This window comes from Candoia aspera, chromosome 1, assembly GCF_035149785.1.
Source record: "Candoia aspera isolate rCanAsp1 chromosome 1, rCanAsp1.hap2, whole genome shotgun sequence".
NCBI classification, from domain to species: domain Eukaryota; kingdom Metazoa; phylum Chordata; class Lepidosauria; order Squamata; family Boidae; genus Candoia; species Candoia aspera.
The window spans coordinates 20,896,225-20,918,145 of NC_086153.1; the positions used below are offsets into that span (position 1 = coordinate 20,896,225).

The following is a 21,921-nucleotide window of genomic DNA, read 5'->3' on the forward strand; positions in this document are numbered from 1 at the left end:
TGTAAGACATCAAAACACTAAAACAATGTTGCATAAAATGCTTCATTTTTTTCCAAGTTGGGCAACATTCTGAAACAGTGTTTCTCAGCCCCAGCAACTTTAAGATGTGTGGACTTCAAGTTCCAGAATTCCCTAGCCAGCATGCTCCCAGAATTCTGGGAGTTGAAGTCTGTACATCTTAAAGTTGTTGAGGTTGAGAAACACTTCTACAGTTTCAAACACATTGGCACAGCAGGGTGACAATGTGACAGGACTGGAGTTTGGTGGGATGCACACAACAATCAGCTGAGCGCAGCATCTGAAAGGGAAGAGGCTCTCCCACATGTTTCCTATTCCCCAAAATTACAAAGACAGAAGAAAGCCCAAAACATACAGTTGACCAAAATCTTAAAGATTAGCCAAAATGCCAAATGAACAAGTAAACAGACTTTCAAGTTCTCCAAATTTTTTCATGGGGCAAAAAAGTATTAAAAGCACAAGATAGGAGGAAAAAATGCACTAATTCAAACATGAGCTCAGATGTACTCTCCAGATTATCTGATGTTTAGACTGAAGATGGAGATTGTGAGCTATATTGTCATTAGCAGAAAATACGATAAAACCTGTCAAGGGACGATAACTAGCAACACCAGGGACAGATGAGACAAAGGAAGATTAAATGTTTTATCAACTAGAACAGTGTTTCTCAACCTCAGCAACTTAAGATGTGTGGACTCAACTCCCAGAATTCCCCAGCTAGCATGAAGTCCACACATCTTAAAGTTACTGAGGTTGAGAAACACTACCTTAAGTGAACTTCCCGCAGCCGCCTCCCCTACCAGGAGCGGAGAACTTTGAGAAGACGCGCGCAACTTCGCGGAGGCTGATGACGTCACGGCGCTGTTCTCGTTCCGAGAAGGGGAGGGCGGGGCGAGTTGGATTTCCAGGCGTGGGGGAGGACGAAGTTTGTCCCCGCGGCGCCGCCGTCCTCGCTTCCCTGTAGGCAGGGCTGCTGGCAGGCTTCGCGGCGCGCGGCGTTTCCGCTATTAGGGAGAGCATACGGACAAGGATAAAGGATGCGATAGCCTCCGCGCTGAGCTCGGTGCGGGTAAGAGAGGGAGCAAAATCCTGCCAGGCCCCAAGGAAAGTGGGGGACCCGTCCCGCGCCTCCCTCGGTGATCGGAGAGGAGAAAGGCCACTGAGGCTCTTTCTGGGGGAAGGGATTCGGATGCATGGCGCTTCTTTGCAGGGAGGGAGAGATGAGCGTGGCTGGTTCTTCCACTCATGATGCCCCTCGAAGGGGTGGGGCGAGACACGTCCACCTCAGAGAGAGGGGCTTCCCTTCGTCCGTTTTGGTGCAGAAGCTCCCTTCCCCACCTGCCCAGGGATGGGGCGTGGGCGGAGAGAGGTTTGGGGGTGGCCAAGCTTGCCTGTTTCCCATCCAGGGCTTTCCTGGTCATTACCTTTTCCTGCATCCTCCTCCGCGCTGTCTCCCTTTCAGGCCTGGCACTGAACCGGTCCTCGCAGGAGCTGTGCGTCAGGAAGGGAAGAAGAATTGCTTCCCTACTTCTCAGAAGCTTCTTCAAGCGGTGCTGCAGGCTTGCGTTCTTTTCCATGGGCGTTGAGATGAAAATCTTTGTGCAACAGACGACTTTAGTTTGGTAATGCCAACGTGGTCTTGGAAAACTGATTGCATTTAATCATGGTCTAAATGGGTTTGTCTTGTTTTTGTGCATCTTCAGTGGGTGTGAAGAAGTAGGTGGGGACTGAGTGAACTTAGCAATCCAGAGGGATCTGTAAGGAGACATGATTAGTGGGTTCGTTAGAAGTGAAGGAAGGTTTGGTGGGTTAGCCTTTTCTCTCCTTCTTGCTTGGTTCCATGTGCAAGAAGGTGAGGAAAGGATGGGATGGTTCTAGTATTTTTAGACGTTTACATAAACTCTCCCTGGTTATTGGGTATCTTCTGAATTTGGATTCGGGAAGGTTGAAGAGATCGAGGCTCTCTTGTTAAGTGACCATTACCGTATGTGAGTTTTACTAAGGTCATTTTGAAACTTGTGTTCATTGCCATTTTCACAGAACATGCTAAGCTGCCAACCAGCCGTGTTTTAGCTTAGCATCTGTGACAATTACATATATTATTATGGCCATTGGTCAATGTTGTGTGCCCGCTGCTTGTATCATGAATTTACACTTTAATACAGTGTTTCTCAATCTTGGCGACTTTAAGATGTGTGCACTTCAGCTCCTAGAATTCCCCAGCCAGCCAAAAATTGCAGTGTAGTCCATGGCTGTTAACCTGGGGTAAGTGTGTTATGTGAACCCAGCCAATGTCACACATTTCATTCCTACCTGTAGAATTGCTAATCAGAGAGGGGCAGAGGGAGATTTGTTTGAATCCATGGTGCTTGTGTTGTAGGGACTTTTTAGGTTCTGTTCTTCCTCCCCTGTTGCCCAATATCTATATGAAGCCTTTGACTGTGATCCTGTGGAGATCTGATACTATGGCATCAGAATGTTAATGTCATTAAACTCTGCCTCTCCTTTCAAGGGACACTTCAGGTCCTTGAAAGTTGCATAGACTGGACAAAGTGAAGCTGAATCCAAATAAAATACAGACAGCAGCGTCTGTGGGTAGGGTTGAATAATGAAAGCAGTACTGCAGAATTGTGATGCAAGCTCCATTCCTTTTATATGGTTGTCATGAGCTTGTAGTGTAGTGGGGCAGAGTTTGCAGCGCAACATCATGAAGCTGCTTTGACCAGGTTGATGAAAGCTGCATGTTCCTACCAATATTGCTTGGTGTAGAGACTACAAATAAGTGGTTCTTAGGCCTGAGAATTAAGTAGGTCATCTATTCTGGATGAGGCAACGTTTCCTCTAAAGCAGGGGTTCCTAAACTTTTTGCATCACACCTCCCTTTACTCTAATCTTGGTGTACACACTTCCCCTAAAAATCCAAACACCAAATTGAACACAAATGTACAATGAAACTTTGGGAAAGGTGGATTTATTGTAACAGTGTAACTAAAAGGTTCTTCACACCTCCCCTGGACTCTGTCTGCACCTCCTCAAGGGAGGTACACCTCACAGTTTGGGAAACCTTGCTGAAAAGGAACAGGTGTACACTATAGCCTGGGGCTTCTCTTTCATTGCAGTCCATGCCACTATGCCTAGGTGCAGCTGATATGATAGCTATAATTCTGCCTGGACCAGGATAGCTTAGCTTCAGTGATCCATGCCTTAACAGACTTATGATTGGATTACTGCAGTGTACTCTGTGTCAGGCTGTCCTCAAAGACAGTCTAGAAGTTGTAATTGATACATTAACATCTCTCTCCTATTGCCAATAGGATTATATAATACCAATATTGATAGCACTATACTGGTTTTCTGTGAATTATGAATCCAATTTAAGGTCTATAACTCCTTAGAAGGTTTAAGATCCAAAGACCATTTCCCCCAGTACCATCTAGTCTGTGTACTAAGTATGAATCCTTCTGACTTAATTTACTAGAGTGTTTCTGTCTCTTATTTTGAATCTAAAAAAAAGACAAGAATAATTTGGGAATGGAGAAATTGGGGTCACTAGACTTGTAGTGGGCTGGAAGAAAAGACCAGGAAGGAGGCCCAGAGAAAAGATGATAGTAGCCCTATTGGTTAATTTCTAACGCTACCCCGGTGATGTTACTTATCGCTTCTGTCCGAATTGCTTTAGCAGGTCCTGCAGAGTTTTTGCAAAATGTAGTGGGGGGGGGGGGCAAAGATCCCACCTCCAATGGCAAACATTGGCATTTCCTGAGGAACAACAAGCTCATCTTGTTGGGTAAATCCAGGGAGAGGTTGGATTTAGTATTGTCATCTGTTCAGTGGTGATCTCTTTGTCTCTTTTCTCCTAAATCTTCCTAATACTGTATGTAGAGATGATATTGATGACTGGCTTGGAGCTTTGCTTTGGGAACAAGAAACTCAATTTTGCACTATTTAACTTCCTTTAACTAGTTAGCTGCTTGTACCAGATATGATGCTGTTTTGGACAGTGAGTAATAGCTTGCTTGCATATTTCTGAGAAGTTAATTTATCTTTGAATGCAAAGGATAAGAACTGATGGAAAAATTCAGTAGGGTTTTCTGCAGCTTCTTCCATGTTTATGTGGCTTCCAACGTTGTAGTAGTTTAATGTTCCTGAACATTTGAACTTCAGGATTAATTCAAAAAGGTTGTCCTCAAGCATGAGGTTCCTCTGCCTCTGTAGGCAATTTAAATAGTTAGCTTAAGGAAAACATTTTCCTACCTCTTTGCATCCTGTACATTTATCTATAATTTTTGGTAACCCTTTTTTATGTGACATATTGTGGCAGATGCTTGGCAATTTTACATGTGGATTTCATATCCAGAGACAGTTTGGTGGGTATTGTTTGTGCTATTAAAATACCTGCAAGCAGTGCTAAAACAGTCAGGTTTTTGGAGCACTTGTCTACAATGTTGAGTGACAGTCGGCAGCATTGGTGCTTCTGCTTTCCAAATGTATATTTTCAGAAAATGTCTCATCTGGCCTCAGGGAAGGACAGATTGGCCTACAGAATGCTTTCTGCGGCTCCCATTTGTCCTTTAACTCTGTGAGACTTCAGCTTGAAATGCATTATATGGGCTGAAGATAAAGCTAGGCAAAACCAGGCATCAAGACTGACATAGAGAAGGAGGCAGTTGAAGAACATGCCAAAGAATTGTTGTTGTTGTTGTTGTTGTTGTTGTTGTTTTGCCTTCAAGCCAGTATTGACTCCTGGCAACTATCTGGATTTGTTCCTGCAGTCTTCTTGGCAAGATTTTTGGAAGTAGTTTTTGTTGCCTTCTCCCAAGAGCTAAGAGAAAGTGACTGGTCCAAAGCCACCCAGCTAGCTTTGTACCTAAGATAGGACTAGAATTCATGGTCTCCTGGTTTCTAGCCTAGTACCTTAACCAGTGCATGAAACTGGCTCACTTTCTGCATGATAAGGCTATTCCAATATGATATCAAGAAAGACCCAATTCTTAACAGGGCAGAAAGTAGGATGAGATGATCTGCAAGGTCATTTCCAATCATTACTCTCTATGATTCTTTGTCTCAAATTTATTTATTATTGACTGAAATGAAAGAAAAAAGGGACTTTTTAGTGGCTATGCTAGAACTCTGGAGGATTTGCCCTGTGAGGTTTACTTTGCTGCTTTCTCAGTGGTCTTTCTCTGTAGTATAAATATCTTCCTTTCAGAAAAGATTTGTTTAATGACCTCAGAACTACAGTTAGAACTGGAATTCTAATTCTTTTTCCTGCCAGTCATCTAGTTATGTCTTGCCAGTGTTTTTAGTCTGTTTTACTTGAAGATTCGTTTTGCTTTTTAGCTGTAGTGAACTTATTGACTGACTGGATTTTGAGGCTGCCTGACTCCAAAGAGACTCTGGGCGTCTTACAATATTTAAAAGTACATACAGTATTTTAAGAAAACATGGCTGCTTGGACAAAACCACAAAAATAACTTTCAGAAAAGTTAACCGGTGCTCTGCAAAACAGCCTAAGCCCAGGCCTGGAAACAGAGCCCCAAACATTTGAAGGGTGGAGGCTGTACCTGCGCCCGGAGGATGCAATGCCAGAGGGCAGGGACTGGGATTTTTTTCAGAAAGGAAGGCTAAAGGCATAATAAAGAATGGCAATAAAGAATTGCATGGCAAGGAAAGGAAAGGCCTGGACATCCCATAAGCCCCAGGATGTGTTCCAAGTGGCAGATGACAGGTTCTTCAACTGATCTTTCCTGCTTGGCAAGAATTGAGTCTCACTGAGCTGTTTCCTTTTGGGTAATGATTGACACTGGCGGCCAAAGCACACAAAGTGCACCCAGCGAGGTATGAAAGCTCCTGGCCCTGGGGGAGGAGTTTCCACATAGCCCAGGCAAGTGGCTTTGTCACCTGGAAAGGTACGTTAGTTTGTGCCAAGAATGGGCTGGTTTGGGTTTTGAAATGGGTAGGAGAATGGAAGGGGGAAAAGGGGGAAAAGAAAGCAAGAAATTGCATGTGGGAGGGAAGGCCTTGGTGTTAACACTGGGCCAGTTACTCAGCCTTGGTGTGCAATTGCTAAAGTGTAATCCTTTTAGCTCTTCCTTTGGTGTCTTGATTTTTTAAAATGTTTTTACATTTTGGCTTACATCCAAACAAGAAAGCCATAAAAACATATCAAAACAGAAAATATGTTATACTTCATGTCTGTCATCGTCTGATCCTTACTTCCCCCATGAGCAGTTCATACAATCCTAGAATTGCAACATATATAAGAGGCCATCTAGTCCAACCCCCTGTTCAGTGCAGAATTTGCTGAGGTCTTTTGGACAGCAGGGGTTGGACTCTCTGAGGACATCCAGGGAAAGGAACATATCACTCCATGAGGCAGCCTGCTCCAAAGGTGACAGCTCTCGCTGTCAGGAAATTGCCTCAGATTATGTGGCACCTTCCACTTTGAGGCTTCTTCACTGCCTTCTGAAATGCTAGGAGGGAAAAGATCTGCTAAAACCAGAATTCTTTGGTACAGTTCTTGCTTCGATGTAACATCTTGAAATTAATGTATTTAACTTTTCTGTTTGAGGAGCAGGGTGGTGTATCTCTGATGTTGCTCCGAAAACAAAAATTGTCTTGGGTAGCATTCCCTTTTTTCCCCTTGCTTATACAGTTTTTCTGTTGTTTCTTTTGGATATATGCTAATTTAGCTTTTTAAAGCTTGAACTATATGTAGTTTTTGAATAGTTTACACTGGTCACAAAGAACTATGTGGCACAGGAAGTTATCTGAAATTATAAAATGGACAGCAAAAACAAAGCATGGATTTAAAAAACAGCATTTAATTTTGAATTTTTTTTAAAAAGTAGACATTTTTAAAGTACCTTAAGAGTTATTGAAATTATTTTTAGCATATTAAACATTCAAATACATTTTTTTCTCTTTGGCTTATGAATGAAGCTTCTCTCCAGACCAGGGGTTCCCACCTATCTTGATTCTCCCATCTTTTACATCAGTCCCTATGAACTGCTGAGTTTATAATAAAGCCCAAGAACACTTGGGCTCCTCTGCTTGCCTTTGTTGAGTTCTGGAGCAAAAACTGAAGGGGGGGCAGTCAGAGAGATTGTGCCTTTCTGAAAATAAATACAAAACCTTCATTTTTCGGTCATATTTCTGGAGAGGCAGTGCTGGGGGCTGTGTGGAGCAATAGATTTGAAATCGGGCGGTGAAATTTCAGGTCCATGTTTGGCTTTGTTGCTGTCTGAGAGGTCTTGAGCTCATCAGAGTCCTTTAACCAGGCTAGATGTTAGTTTTCAGATTAAAAAAACACTGCTGAGCTCTCTGAAGGAGGAGCAGAATTTTAATGCTGTGGAATAATAAATACCCCATTTCTCTGTTGAGCTAAACCTAAAACAAAATGCATGCTTCGGTTTGCTGCATGCCAAAACAGTACTTGTTTTTGCCTTGATTAAAGCGTGATGAAGTCCAGAATGTGGACATTGGGAGAGAGCCTGAGTATTTCTAAACCCATAAAGGAGGCTTGTGTGTGGAGCTGCATTTGTTCCTTGGCTGAGTGTGCGCTAACAAACTGCCTGTAATGCTGTTGGATGGGCCCTGGGAAGAGGGTGTCTCTACAAGTGACAAGAGCAAGCAGGGTCCCCTTGGGAAGATTCCAAAGACTTTTTAAGTAAACATGATCCCAGCCAGTTAGCTTTGGGCTGGAGCAAGGATCCAGTCCATTCTGGCTGTCCAGATGAAATAGCATGTGCCCGTTGGGACTCAGCTGATATCCTCGCTGCTGCCAATTGTACCGAACAGCTTGTAAGGCAGGAGACTTCCTCTTTTCTAGTTGCCAGCAATCTCAGCACAGATTGCTAGAGTCCAACTTCCTTCCTCCCCTTTAGTAACAGAAACAAACGTTGCAGTAATGGAGATTTCAAAAGCATCTTTCTCATATCTTATTTATCTCAAAGGCCTAATTCTGTGTCACTTGAATGCTGTTGTATCTAATTATTAGGAGGACTAGCTACAGACATGTCCTGGCCAAACATCAGAGCCATTCAGAGAAACTTGGCTTTCTGCATTTACATGTGAGATCTCTATGGAACCTAAAGATAATATCACTTCTCTGTGAAACCTAAAGATAATGTGTGATGCTTTTTACAGTTTGTGCTCTTGCTGTTCTGCAGGTGGGCCTGATCAGAATAATGTTCAACATAAACCCTCTGGAGAACCTCAGGGTTTACATCAGCAGCCGCCCACCCCTTGTGGTGTTTATGATCAGCGTCAGTGCTATGGCCATTGCCTTTCTAACTCTGGGTTATTTCTTTAAGATCAAAGAGATCAAGTCCCCTGAAATGACAGAGGTAAAGTACAAATCGAGTCTATATCTGAATATCTGGGACTGGAAACTGTCTATTTATCTTTTAGGACTCTCTAAAACTTACCTGTGGAAAGGAATATGACCAGATATAGTGGAACAAATTCTGTAGTTTATTGCATAGCAGTTCTATTTAGGATGGGACAGGAGATGAGACAAATAAGTGGCTTGTATATGCCTAGGAGGACTCCTGGTAGAGTGTTTGATGGATATGGACAACCTTGGGCAGAGACAGGAACACTCAAAATGTTTAAGCTGGCACATTAATTTAATAAGGCCAGTCAATTTTGCCATATAAGCAAAGGCTATGTGTTTGGCTGGTGCCATTCTGGAATTGATCTTAAACTGTTTAGCAATCCAGATTTAAAATGGTAAAAAGGGAAGCATACCTCTGATGTTACACAGATTAATGGATTTTGATTCATGGTTTATCACTGTGCCACATATCTTTTCCCTAGATTATTTTTCCCCATAAATGATTAAAAGGTAGTTGTTTCAAATTGTAAGCTCTTTCAAGATGCCCCAACCACTTTCACTTAACCAGAAGTGCAGGATCTTGCCATGGTTGCATCTCTTAAACCAAAAGTTTTGCTGTTACTGGGTGAGATCAGGGTCTGTTGAATTAACCTTGCTATTTGTTGGTATAAGAACATTCACACTGGCTTTGTGAGGGCTGTAATTCTGCATAAGGCACTAAAGATCTTTTTACGTTTTAAGGACTGGAACACTTTCCTTCTACGATTTAATGATTTGGACTTCTGTATTTCGGAGAACGAAACATTAAAGCACCTCATAAATGACACCACAACTCCAGAGAGTGCCATGACCAGCAGCCAAGCTCGGCCTTCCACACCATCACCACAAACACTTGAAGATTCTGGTCCTGTCAATACTTCAGTTGCCATCACTTTGACACTGGACCCCCTCAGACCCTTTGGCGGCTTTTCCCGGAATGTCACAAGCTTATGTTCTACCATTTTTGGCCACCAAATTGGACTCTCAGGTACCATTTATTTCAAATGTCATATTTAAGGGCCTGAAGGCTAAGGGAGAAAGTAGGAATAGCTAAGGGCAAATGAAGAGAGATCCATTTCTACCCTTCTTAATGGATGGTCTTTATCTAGAAATCATCTTTCTGAAAAGAAGGAAGTGCTTTTATTGAATAGTTCGCCACACAATTTCTTGTTTTTCCTTTAGGCATCCATTCCTATCTTATCATTATAACTGGCTTGCAAAATTGCTGAGGTGGGGTTCGATCAACTACTTACTTCACAAGTTATTCAGTAAATAACTTTACTGAAAGTTATTTGCAGCCATGTTTTTTCTTGGTTTTAAATGATGTAATAGTTAAACACGTAAACAGCTGAATTCCTCCTGACATACTAGGCTTTCTCCCTTTCTTCCCCTTGCTCCACTCCAAAAGGCAGAGAAGCTCATGAGGAAATCAACATCACATTCACTCTACCTACTGCCTGGAATTCAGATGACTGTGCGCTGCATGGCCGCTGTGACCAAGTTGTCTTCACGACCTGCATGACAGTTACAGCAGCTACGGCAGTTTTTCCCGTCACAGTGTAAGGCTCTAACCAGTGCTGATTTCTCCCAGGGAAGCTGTTCACTGCAGCCTTTCATGACTTCAGGTTTGCTGCTTGAGAGACAAGGAGGCAGTTTTTCCGGTTTTTAATTTTTTAAAAAGAGTTTGTAATGTGCTTCTGGTAGTCACAAATAGAAACTTCTAGTTTATTCACACCACTTCCTCAAATGAGTGATAGTTATATTTTGCAGGAATGGGAGGAATGAGGGAGGGAGGGAGGAGTGTGGAAAAGGGGGAACCGTCTTACTAAGCAGTCTGCAAGATATTCCTGTTCCCTTTTATGCATCATTTTAGTCTGCTTGTGACCTAGCAGCTGGCTTAGTCTTGCCTAGCAAACAAATGGTGCTTCTGAGTGGAAAAGCTCTGAGACAGCGTACGTTTACAAACTGGAAAGTAGTGGGAAGGGGATGGTTGACCCAGTGGAAAAAGATAGCGGAGACTTGGATGCACAACTCAAAATTGTGTGTTGCTCTACAGTCAGCCACCACACTGTCTTCCGGAAACATACATTAACGCAACCTTCTGGTACAAGATCGTCACAACTGCAAGGGACTCCAACACAAAATATGCCCAAGACTACAACCCTTTCTGGTGTTACAAGGGAGCCATTGGCAAAGTCTATCATGCATTAAATCCCAAATTGACGGTTATTGTTCCAGACGTAAGTGATTTTTTTACACTTTGCTGTGAACTGTGACTGGGCTTAGATGAACAAGATTTGGAGATGTTCTCCTTAGAAGTGCACATGCTCTGTCCATTATGTCACTGTCCAAATCTTGCCATAACGTATGTGGGGCGAGGGGGAAAGCCACTGTTTGGAATAGTCCTGCCTTGGCAATGTCCCTCCACCTCCCAGAGGCAGTTGCATGTGGATTCTCTACAGCCTTAGGAAATGCTGTCTCTTCCTCCATTCAGGATGACCGCTCCCTAATTAATCTGCATTTAATGCACACCAGTTACTTTCTTTTTGTGATGGTCATCACCATGTTCTGCTACGCAGTCATCAGAGGCAGACCAATCAAATTGCGACAAAGCAGCTCAGAGTTCTGTCCTGAAAAGGTAAGTGCCACAACTATTTGTTTAGTTTTGGAGGAGCTAACTTGTGGGAGGGAGCCCCAGCTTCCTTAGCAACTGTTGTCATGCTGGGGATTGTTCATAGACAGCTCTAAGCACTCAAGTTGCACTCATGCATTGGCTGAAAAATGATACTCATGCACCTCCACTCCCAAGTTGTTCCCAAATGGCACATGCAGGGTATGATTGTTGTTATAGCTTGTGGCACAAGACCAGTAGCAGACTAAATAGATTTTTTTGCCTTCAAAACCAATGGAAGCTACTTGGGGCTTCTCAACTTTTTGACTTTTGCCTATTCTATTTCCATTGTGCTTTATACAAAATTAGGGAATCAGAGTTGGAAAGAAGCTTAAAGATCAACTAATACAATTTTTTGTTCCCTGCCATGCAGAATGTCATTCCAGCTTGTTTAGACACCTTTGACTTCTATTATCTAGTTTTATGTTCTTCCCTATCAAAGAACACAAGGTGACATACAAAGATACGCTGTTTTAGTTTTGCCACAATCTTGCAATATAGGTAGGCTAAGAGAATGTGATTTGCCTAGAACCATGGTGTGAACTGCATAGATTGATCATGTGGAGACAAAAGCTCCTACCCAGCATTTCGAAGTAAGACCCATGACTGAAAATCTGAAGAATCTGTGCTACACACTTCTACAGGATGTTTCTGGAATGTGGATTGTCATGGGCAGCATCACCAAATAGCTATGTTGGGGTGCTTGGGCACAAAATGTCTGCTGTGGTGGGTGAGGCTAGTTATAAACATCATGAAAGAGAAGCACGGTTCTGTTGATCCCTGCCACCTTTTATTTCCAAGGGTATATGGGACTTGAGGGTATTATGTGGAATTAAATCTTTTAAGTGCTTCTGGCTGCCTGAAAGGCATGAATCTAAATATAAAATTAAACCACAGCTTCCAGCAGGGCACTTCATGAGCATAATAGGATACGTCATGGGGTGTGTGTGTGTATGAGTGGGCGTATCTGTCCAAGGGGACTGTGTTGTCTGATGACAGGAGAGACAATTATGACAGGTCAAGGTCTGACTTACTTTATAGCAGCTCCAGATGTCGGGTTCCATCCAATAGGAGTCCCATATGTCATCTGTCTCTCATCGTTTTCCCATTTCAGATCACACTGTGACTTACAATGGCTTATACAACTGATAGCTGAAATCTGACCATATGGTCTCCTTTACTTTTTTATCTCCTCCCCCGCCCCCCAGGTTGCTTTCTCAGAAGCATGATCCATTGCCTCCTTCCTCCAAAAGTGACCAAGTCTGCAATCGTTGCCTGCTGAACCCAGAACTGGGTCCTGATTGGTTACGAATTGGTTATCATGAGACGTTGGATTATTCCAACCAAAGACATTTGAAGTGCCTGTAATGGTTATTTATATAAAGAGTATACTTGGAACAGTTTATGCCAGTGCAGCTAAGATTATTGGGAACCCCTTTTCTGTTTTTGTTGGAATGTTTTGTGTCTGTGTGACTCTGCATCAGAAGGATTGGAGAGGCATGTCTTGCTGCATTGGGGCAGTACAGATGCCTTTGCGAGTATCTCAGACAAAGCACCTTATTTCTCCCAGCGGTCTGTCCGGCGTTCCAGGCAGTGCACATCTCTGCTACGACAGTACAGTTCCAAAGTCACTGGTATGCTCCATTGGAGAGTCTGTGTGTGTGTGTGTGTGTGTGTGTGTGTGTGTGAGAGAGAGAGAGAGAGAGAGAGAGAGAGAGAGAGAGAGAGAGGGGTTGCTTTCTCCTTCCCATTTGTACCCTGCTTGCAAAAAGTTACCCACTTTTCTAGATTTGTTTTTTAAAATACACATACAACAACCAGCATTCAATCACATTTTAATCATTGTTAAGAAAGATAACGTGCTTGTAATTTTAGATTGGAAAAAGCAAGAGGGGCAGTATCCCAGTTTACATTTCCTTTCTTTTGAAGCAGTACCAAAAGTTTTAAGTCCAAGTAGGCTGATTGTCCATTGTTCATGCTAGATCCCAAGTTGGGGCTGTTGCCTGCAAAGGAAACCTTTTAATTTGCATATGCAAATAAATTATTTGGATTGCATCATTTGACATAGTTGGGGTATGTCAAAGATGAGTATGTTTTACCTTCACTAGAATCTTCCAGGTTACAGAACACAGATATTTGGATGTCCAGATATCTGCACCATTTGAATGTAGGAAAGCATTTGGAAATGAAACTTTTTATCTACATGTGTAGATTAGCTGTTGCTCTCTAAAACTTCAGTTTGGCTTTGGGAGGTTCTAGTGATGGAAGAGGGCAGACTATTGCCTTGATGCATCCTGAAGCACTTCTCTGCAGATTTGTTTCTTACACCAGTTTTTGAAGAGAAATAACAAACTGTCTAGAGCTGTAGAGACAGATGAACTCTGTTCAGCTCTGGACATTGCACAGTTTTGTTCCTTCCAGCTCTTTCCTTTTCAGCCCCTCTCATGACTTCCCAGCTTTCATACTGTTGGTCAGCTTCCTTCTTTCAAGGAATGTAGGAGACTTTGCCATTAGTTTGAAAACACTGCTAATTGCCTTAATGACTTTTCCATTTTCTTCTTTGGTAGCAGCACCTTTTGGCATTGGCAATTGTTTGCACTTTCTGCTATGATGATTCTCACAGTAGATGTCCTTTTTAAGTGTTTCCATCAAATAATAAGTTGCTCATTTTTATTCAAAAGGGTTCCTTAGTAGGTTGATTTGTTTACTTGGTATCTTGAAATATTTCCAAGATGGGAGAGATGTCCACATTCTAGTGGTGAACAGTGAGTGGGCTGAAATGAAGAAAGATAGCATTGTGTTTTTGAATAGAATTCCCCCCCAGTGGTTTTAAATGTGCTAGCTTGGGAAATAGATCATGGAATTGGGGAAAAAATAAAGAATGCTGTATTTTTACTTTGTGCTTTTATGGTCCACTCTAGATAGGAACTACTGATGATTCAGGAATGATTCCCAGGCAGTGGAGGGCTACAACAGGTCATAGGGTATTGGTGAAAAACATCCAGGCAAGAGGGTACAAATGGAATACCGCAGTGGTTGTTTGGATCATATTGATCTTACCTTTTTCTTTTTTCATGTTTGCTTATTACTTGAATCAGTTTGATTCTGTTTGTGTTTTCTTTTAGAATCTGCCATTTCTGTTGGTCTCTGGCAGTATATGAAAGTTCCCAATTTTAGTTTCTTCCCCCTAGCCTCCCACTGCAGCCTGCAGATTTCTCAGCAGGAGATGTAGAATTAAAAGGGCATTTAATTTGCCTCTGAGCCTGGTGGTCAGTGATTTGTTAATGCAATTTTTCTCCTAGGTTAATTTTTGGTGTTTGTAAGATGTGGATATTGCTTTGCAAAAATAAAGTTTATTATCTTCAATCCTACTGACCAAATGGAAACCTGAAGTGTTTTATTGAGTATGAGTGGGTTTGTTCTATCTGGTCACGTTACAGTCTGTTCTTCACGGTTGAGATACAAATGGGTTTCCTTGGAGGAGAAAATAGATTGTGGAATTGGAAAAAGTCAGGCTGTTTGAAAGGAAATCTTACGTTAGCTTTCTCAATTGGAAAAATAAAACATTGTGCTTTTATACCACACTATGACAGGAGTTCTCTGAATATTATACAGTCAGTTAAATCAGTGGAACTGCACAACATAAACATTAGGAATAGCAATAGTAAGTATGATTAATGCAGTAGAAATCGCAGAATAGCAACAAAGCATTAAAATTCTAAAACACCAAACCGGTTCTTAAAATACTTGAGAAAATAAAAAGCTCTTCACCAGGTGCTGAAAATGCTACAGTGTAGGCACCTAACAAGACTTTGGGGAGCGTGTTCCCACAGAATGGGATGCCACTGTGGAAAAGATCCCTATTTTCTGCCCACTTGCCTTGCCTCATTGGATGGGGGCAACTGGGAAATGGCATCAAACAAAGATCAGGTAAAGCTCTTAGTGTCTTGGCGAAATTGGAATGGCTAGATCAGTGTTTCTCAACCTTGGCAACTTTAAGATGTGTGGACTTCAACTCCCAGAATTCCCAGCATGGCTGGCTGGGGAGGTCTGGGAGTTGAAGTCCACACATCTGAAAGTTGCCAAGGTTGAGAAAGACTGGGTTAGATCAACCCTATTCTGTAATAGATAGAAAACAAAGAATGGGAGATAAAATGACTTTAAACCAAATTCCCAGTTTTGCATAGCAGACATTACAATGCAGCAGTTAATTCAGGTGTTTTCAGGTCTTTGTCATTGCTTTATGTTTGGGACATTGCAACTTTATCTTTGTATTCCTTTCAGTGTATTAGGAGAGCTGAGAATTATATCTGTCCTGTTGAACTTCCAACCTTTTTCAACAACTCTATTATTATAAGAATTGTAAACCAGATGTGGTTACAATCTGAGAACCAGGATGTAAAGGTGTGATCTTTCCCTGCAGAGTTCTGTCCAGCACTGTGTACTTTGCAGCAAGATTAGTTTGAGGGAGTGAGAGAACTCAATTTTCAGGTCTTGGCTATTATTCACTGAAAAAAAATGCTTTGCATGGATTGGACCAATCCCCTTTTCCAAACAAGGAACTCATCCAAAGTCTCATTTTGGTGCACAGAAGAGAGAGAGCTATAAAAGCTGAAACTAGAGAAGGCAGGGTGAGAAGTTTTTCAAAGTGAGGGTTTCAGCATCTGCTCCACTGCCTGCAGAATTTATGGGTCCCATGGAAGTGCATGATTCCTGGTCTGAAACAGTTGGACAACATTGTCCAAGTCCCAAATTTGCTTACTCAGAGATCCAGGGGAGTAGGAAAAACCTAGTGTATGAAATGGGGAATCCAGATAGAAACTCCTGATTAAGAGACATGGCTACCTTGGAAGATCAGCAGCTCACCTGTGGCTTTGATCTGGATAAAGCACCATCACACATGTTCTTTCTGCAGCTTCTTTCAAGAGACTTGCTAAATCAAACACTGGACCTATGGTGGAATATCCAAATATAATCTACTTCCGGCATCATTGGTTATGACAATTGAAAAAGAACCCAAATTGTTGGTCCTGTTAATTTATTTAGTCAATTTTTATAGTTGCCCACTTGACAGGCAACACAGAATGGTGTACACAAAACAACATTACAAAAATATAAAATAAAACCAGACCTAAAGCAAATTTTGCCAGAGGCAATTCAACAACCAAAAACAATCTAGACAGGTTCACAAGATTTCTTCACCCAATGCATGGAGCAATAACCAGGTCTTCGAAGCCTTTCAAAAGTCAGTGTTGGGGTCATCTGGATCTTAGGAGGAATGGATTCCATAGGGCAGGTGCAACAACTAAGAAGGCGTGTCTTCTGGGTCTCACAAGATGACACTGCTTAAGTGACAGGTCTCTGAGCATGCCAAGTTTATCAGATTTATTCAACAGGCAGAGATAATTGGAAGTAGGTGGTCCTGCAAATAACCAGGCCCTGTTCTATGATAACCAGCAACTTGCACTTGAAAGCCCACTGGCAACCAGTGTAGCTCACAAAGTAGCAGTATTATGTGGGTGTACCAAGGTGCTCCCGTAACTACTCATGCTGCTGCATTCTGGACCAGCTGTTGTTTCTGGTCTTCAATATACAGCACACTTTAGTGATCCAGACAAGGGAACCAAAGCATGAGGGACTGTAAGTAGGACCTCCTGATCCAGGAATTAGAGTAATAGATGCACAAGATGGATTTGTGTGAAGGCTGTCTAACCTATGACTGCCACCTACCCTTCAAGAAGGAACTGTGAGTCTACATTCCTCAAATTGTATACTAGGTCTGTTAGGGGGGAGTGCAACTACATTCAGAACCAAAGATGGAAAATCTCTGGATCCAAGAGGCCTCAAAATCCATAGTTATTCAGTCTTGCTAACCTTGATTTTCAGTCTGTTCCTCTTGATCCATACCCCTCCAGACACCAAGACAGCCTGAGTATGTCTGATGATACCTAACCCTATGCTGACCAATGACCTCATTCAGTGGTGTCATGCAGATGTTAAACAGGTGCAGAGAGAATCAAGCCCTGAGATACCCACAAAGCAAGGGTAAAGGGCTGGACCTATCCTCTCCCCCACTCCAAATATGATCTGGAACCAACCCTGGAGAAAGGAGGGAACCACATCATGCCTCCCACTTGCAACACCAAGCAGATCCAGAAGAATACCATGACTGAGAGGTCCAAGATGGATGTACCACCTCCACGCTGGTCCCATCACAGGTATGATCATTGTTGTCTTGGTACTGGGCCCAGACCTGAAACTCAACTGCAAGCAATCCGGATAACCCTGGATCTAGAATCCTCTGAAGCTGCAGCCCAGCCGTCTTCTCCACAACCTTGTCCAAGAAAGGAAGGTTGGAAATGGCTCAGAAATGGCTTCCTGAGAAGGAGTAGACCACTCCCTCATTCAAGGATGAATTCACCAATGACTAGACAACCTACTGGAGGCCCTGAACAACTCAGGAAGGACATGGATCTAATACACAAGTGGCCACACTAATAGTCCTGAGGACTCTGTCCATTCCTCAGGGTAAACAGGCTAAAAGTCATCCCAGTTAACTACACTAGACCATGCCTCAGCCAGCTGTACAGGACCTGCATGGGTAGAGTTCAGCCCAGAGTAAATCCAAAGAACTTCATCCAATAGGTGCCTCAAAAACTCTTTTCGAAGATCAAATGATCTGACCCACCCTACCTAGGAGGGAATGGGCTACCTTGAACAGGGCTGCCAGAAAGCAATTCGTGGATGCAAATAGGATAGAAAAATACCTGTGTTTTACCTCTCTTATTCCCATGGTATAATCCTTAATAAAGTTTCTTAGCCCGTGTTTGGCCAGATTTGCTCATTGTCTTTCTCCAGAGGTGCTCACAGTGCTCTTCTACTTCATCTCCCCGAGTTCCTCTGAAAACCAGGGGAAGGATCCTCTGGGATCCTGGAATTAATTGGGTATTAATATTTTTATACCTTGGTACAGTTTCATAATTGGTTATATTTATATAGTTATATTTGAACCTTAGTATACTGTCATTGTTGCTATCTTAGAGGATCAAATTTATTATGACATAATAGTTTATAATTGCAATCCATTAGCTGTGTCCGTGTCTGAGTATTCTGAAAAGTTTCTTATGATTTTGAAAGTGTCATTTCTGCAGGCACATTTGACATTAGAACATGGAGTAAAAGCCAGAGCTGGAAGCTTTCATCCTATAAAATGTGTTTCATGAGCACAGCCGTGTCGTTTCCTGAGACCAACATGGAAGAGGTTTGCCACTGCCTAGTTCAAATGCCTTTTCAACCTCCCAGTTTAGCTAAGATTGCTGAGTTTTCCTGGCTCCCCCATCCAAGTCCAATACTGCTTTCTGAAATTACTGAAGGTTGGCTCCATCTTTGTTTCAGAAGCAAATATTGTACAGATATTAACAGTGGTGTTCGTTGTGATCATTTTGATTGTCTCGGCTCTGTACAATTGGGGGTTGATTCAAATGGCATTTCCTAGTGGAAAACCGATTCATAGTGTGTATACGACGACTGCTCACATTATTTCTGGCTGGGAAACTAAAAAGAGGTCCCATGATATTTGGAGTAGCATTTTTAAAAGCATACCTTGGAGAAGCTAAAATCTGTAAGAGACTGAAGGGTAAGTATCTTAGAAAAGACTTGCTGCAATAGAGCACCAAACCACACAGAAACACTGAATGAAATCTGCTAAGAATAGTTAGAAGAAATCTGCTGCTTTTCTGTTTTTAAAAATACAATTTTTAGCCACCCAAATGGCAAACCACTTCCAAAATCTTGCCAAGAAAACTGCAGGGACTTGTCCAGGCAGTTGCCTGGAGTTAAGACTGACCCCAAGGCATCTAAAGCTTAAAGTGATGTTATGGTGGCTTTCTGATTTGTAGGACTAAACTATTAAGTTAGAGACACAGAACAGCAGACAATATTCTGAAGGAGCTGTTTGGGGAAACACTTTGGTTTTAACATCCTGCATTATTTCCAGGACCGTAGATAGAAATTCTTAGTTTTAAGAGATGAGAAATAGCGATTTGTCCACAAAACTCCCTGACTTCACCCCAGCTACCACAGACACTGGTTGGGAGGGGAATAAAATTAGGCAGGACTCCCCCCTCCTCCCTATGCCTCACAGAAAAGGCAGGATCTGGATGCAGTTGACAGTGATAGGCAGAGTGGATAGCCTGAGTTCAATAGGCTAATCTAGGCTAAAACCTAGGGAGGGAGATGGGCAGTGATAATGTTTGATAAATAAAATAAATAAAACGAGTTTGGGTAATCTTGGTTAAGTATCTTGTGGGAAACTGATAATTGTCTTAGCATGCTCTGTGGACTAAGCCATCTGGTAATATGATTTAACGAGTTGTGCAAACAGAGCACCTACTTTTTTGTAATTCGGGCTTAGCGGGTTGTCTGAACTCAATACCAGTGAGTTACTCAACGTACACCACCACTTGCCTTGAGGTCCCTTTGGCAGGCGCCTCCTACGCCCCGAGACGAGGCACTCAGGACCCGAGTGATCACTACGTTAACGCGAAGCAGGAAGCTTCAACGCGTTTTGTAAACCGAAGGACAGCGCCCGACAGAGGCCTCCGCTGCTCCAGTCCAACCCGCCTCCCTGCCAGTCCGATCCATCGTTCGCGCGACGGGAAACAGGCTTCGGGTCGGGAGTTCGAGGGACCGAGAAGGCAGAGGGTGCAGCAGCTGCTCCAGACGCTCCTTCTCGGGGATGGCGGGCGGCGTGCAGGCAGAGGGCAGGAGGTGCTCGCTCGCTATCTGGCAGCGGAAGCGGAGCTGGGATCCGCTCAATCGCTCCCTCTCCCTCTCCTCCCCCGCCTTCCCAAAGGAGATGTTTCTCGGCTCCTTTCGCGCTGGAGAGGACGCGCGCTCTGCACGTGCTCAGAGAGACGCTCGTCACGTGCTCCCGGGCAAAACAGGAGGCGGTGGCTGTGCATTTCTCCCCCTTCGGCAGGCGGAGCGAGGAGGGTAGCCAGAAGGACGGGCGCGCGCAGGCAGGCAGGCAGACAGAAACGCGACCAGCCAGGAAGGGGTTGTGACTGGCCCAGCCCAGTTGCAGCTCGAGGCGGATCGTAGCGGAGGAGGAGGGAGACGGCCTGGCTCGTTCGCCGTCGGCGGCTCAAGGCGGCTGGGCTGCGACGCCCCTCGCCCGGCCCGCTCAGACCTCCTCCCGGCTCCGGCGACGCCCATTCTGCGCTCGGTCCGGATGTGCAACAGTTTCCCTGAAGTTGCGCCCGAAGCTAGCAGGCGGACGCGCGGAAGGTTCTTAAGCGAAAGGGTGGAAGGACGAGAGTGGACAGGCTGGTAAGCAGCCCGCCCCGTGTGAAGAGCCGGGGAGGGCATCCATCCATCCGCTGTGCTCGCAGGAGATGCTCGGAGCCGCCGTCCTTTCTGTCCTCTCGGCGCTGCGGCTGCTCGGGTTGGCGTCTCTCTCTCGCCGGCAGGAGCCGAGGATGTCCTCCTGAAGGCCGGGAGGCGGCGAGGAAGGGTGGGCTTTGCTCCAGTATGGGCGCCAAACAGACCAAAGGCTGCTCGCTGCCCGGCTCCACCGGTAGCGGTAGCGGTAGCAGCAGCAGCCCTCAGGGTCCCCTTTCCGCCAGTCGCCGAAGGATTTTGCCTTCTCGAGACCGCGGAAACTTTTTGGCGTCCCTCGTGGTACGATCGAGTGAAAAGTTTGGTAAGGGGGCTGGCGGCAGCGGCGGCAGCCTCCCCCCATATCATCGCCGGATCGTCCTGATCCAAGATATGCTGAGGATGGTGAAACAAGGCAGGCACGAGGAGGCGACCGATCTGCTGAAGCACCTGCGCCAGGTAAGAGTGGGCTCGTAGCAGGAATGGGGGGGGGCGTACTCCAGCAGCGGTAGCAGATCTCTGGATGCACCTACTGGAGCTTAGTTCCTGCTGGGCATATTGGAGGTGCTGGGCTTCTTAGCATTTACTTAACCAAGGAAGCCAAAGAGTTGCTCTAACCAACTAATGGAATTTGCCCCACTGAAGTGGAGGAATTTGAAAAGAGAGCTTGGGAGTGGGTTGTGGCTAAATTGGCATAGCTACTGGCCTAGAGGCATTAGTCAATATGATACATACATCCTAAGGTGGCAGATTGGCAAAGTTCTCCATTTGACTTTGAGCCAGGAAGGTTCTTGGGCATAAGCCAAGAGATACAGTTGAAGAAGGGAGCTCTTGAAAGAATTCTCAGAGGGGATTTGAATGTCTTGTTTTGAGTAAAGAAGAGTTGGAGGTCCATGAAAAGAACATTCACCACATTTTGTAGGAAGTTGGACCAACATGCTTCCACAGACACTTTGTCATGAGTTCTGAGATGTATAGCCAAGGTTCTTAAGTTGCCACCAGATGATAATGCATTCTGCAAACTCTCACAAAAGACACATATTCAGTTGCATTCACATGACAAACCTATCCATGGTTAACCTAACCATGGTTTGTCCAACCCAACTTCGCAAGGTTTATGCAATACATTGGACCATAAGCTAATTATGAAGCACCAGATGCTATGCTAAAGTGCAGTTGGTTATTTGCAATTTAGCATGTCAGGAAACCACAGCCAGCAAACCTTAAGATTGATGGATTTTGGAAGAATACCCAAGGACAGCCTGTTTTTTTTTTTTTTACCTCTATTCTGAACTGTGGTCTTGAGCTGATTTATTCATCTCTGCCTTGTAATTTCCTGATCTATAACATGGGAATGAAGGAAACTCTTGCCTGAAATGTTTTGCTTCATGTGTGGTACTTGCTGTGAAGAAGCAAGCAGCTAAGTGGTACGAAAAACCTGTAAGATTGAAATAGGATTATGTGCCATGGTGAGCAA

The 21,921-nt window shown here is 43.8% G+C and overlaps 2 protein-coding genes across 2 annotated transcripts in view; both read left to right on the top strand.

The window, feature by feature from the left end:
* The first annotated feature begins 938 nt into the window (after positions 1-938).
* Positions 939-14,437, top strand: TMEM248 (transmembrane protein 248). The gene is made up of 8 exons (XM_063299368.1): positions 939-1,087; positions 1,481-1,640; positions 8,190-8,366; positions 9,098-9,383; positions 9,804-9,954; positions 10,452-10,635; positions 10,890-11,033; positions 12,275-14,437. The coding sequence occupies exons 3-8, from the start codon at positions 8,208-8,210 to the stop codon at positions 12,293-12,295; spliced, it is 945 nt and encodes a 314-aa protein (XP_063155438.1). The 5' UTR covers positions 939-1,087; positions 1,481-1,640; positions 8,190-8,207; the 3' UTR covers positions 12,296-14,437.
* A 5,665-nt stretch (positions 14,438-20,102) lies between these two features.
* LRRC75A (leucine rich repeat containing 75A) overlaps positions 20,103-21,921 on the top strand; it is a 51,577-nt gene continuing 49,758 nt past the window's right edge. Inside the window, exon 1 of the mRNA XM_063299425.1 lies at positions 20,103-20,903. Coding sequence (XP_063155495.1) covers positions 20,598-20,903 — 306 coding nt within the window. The 5' untranslated portion in view covers positions 20,103-20,597. The remainder of the gene's footprint in view (positions 20,904-21,921) is intronic.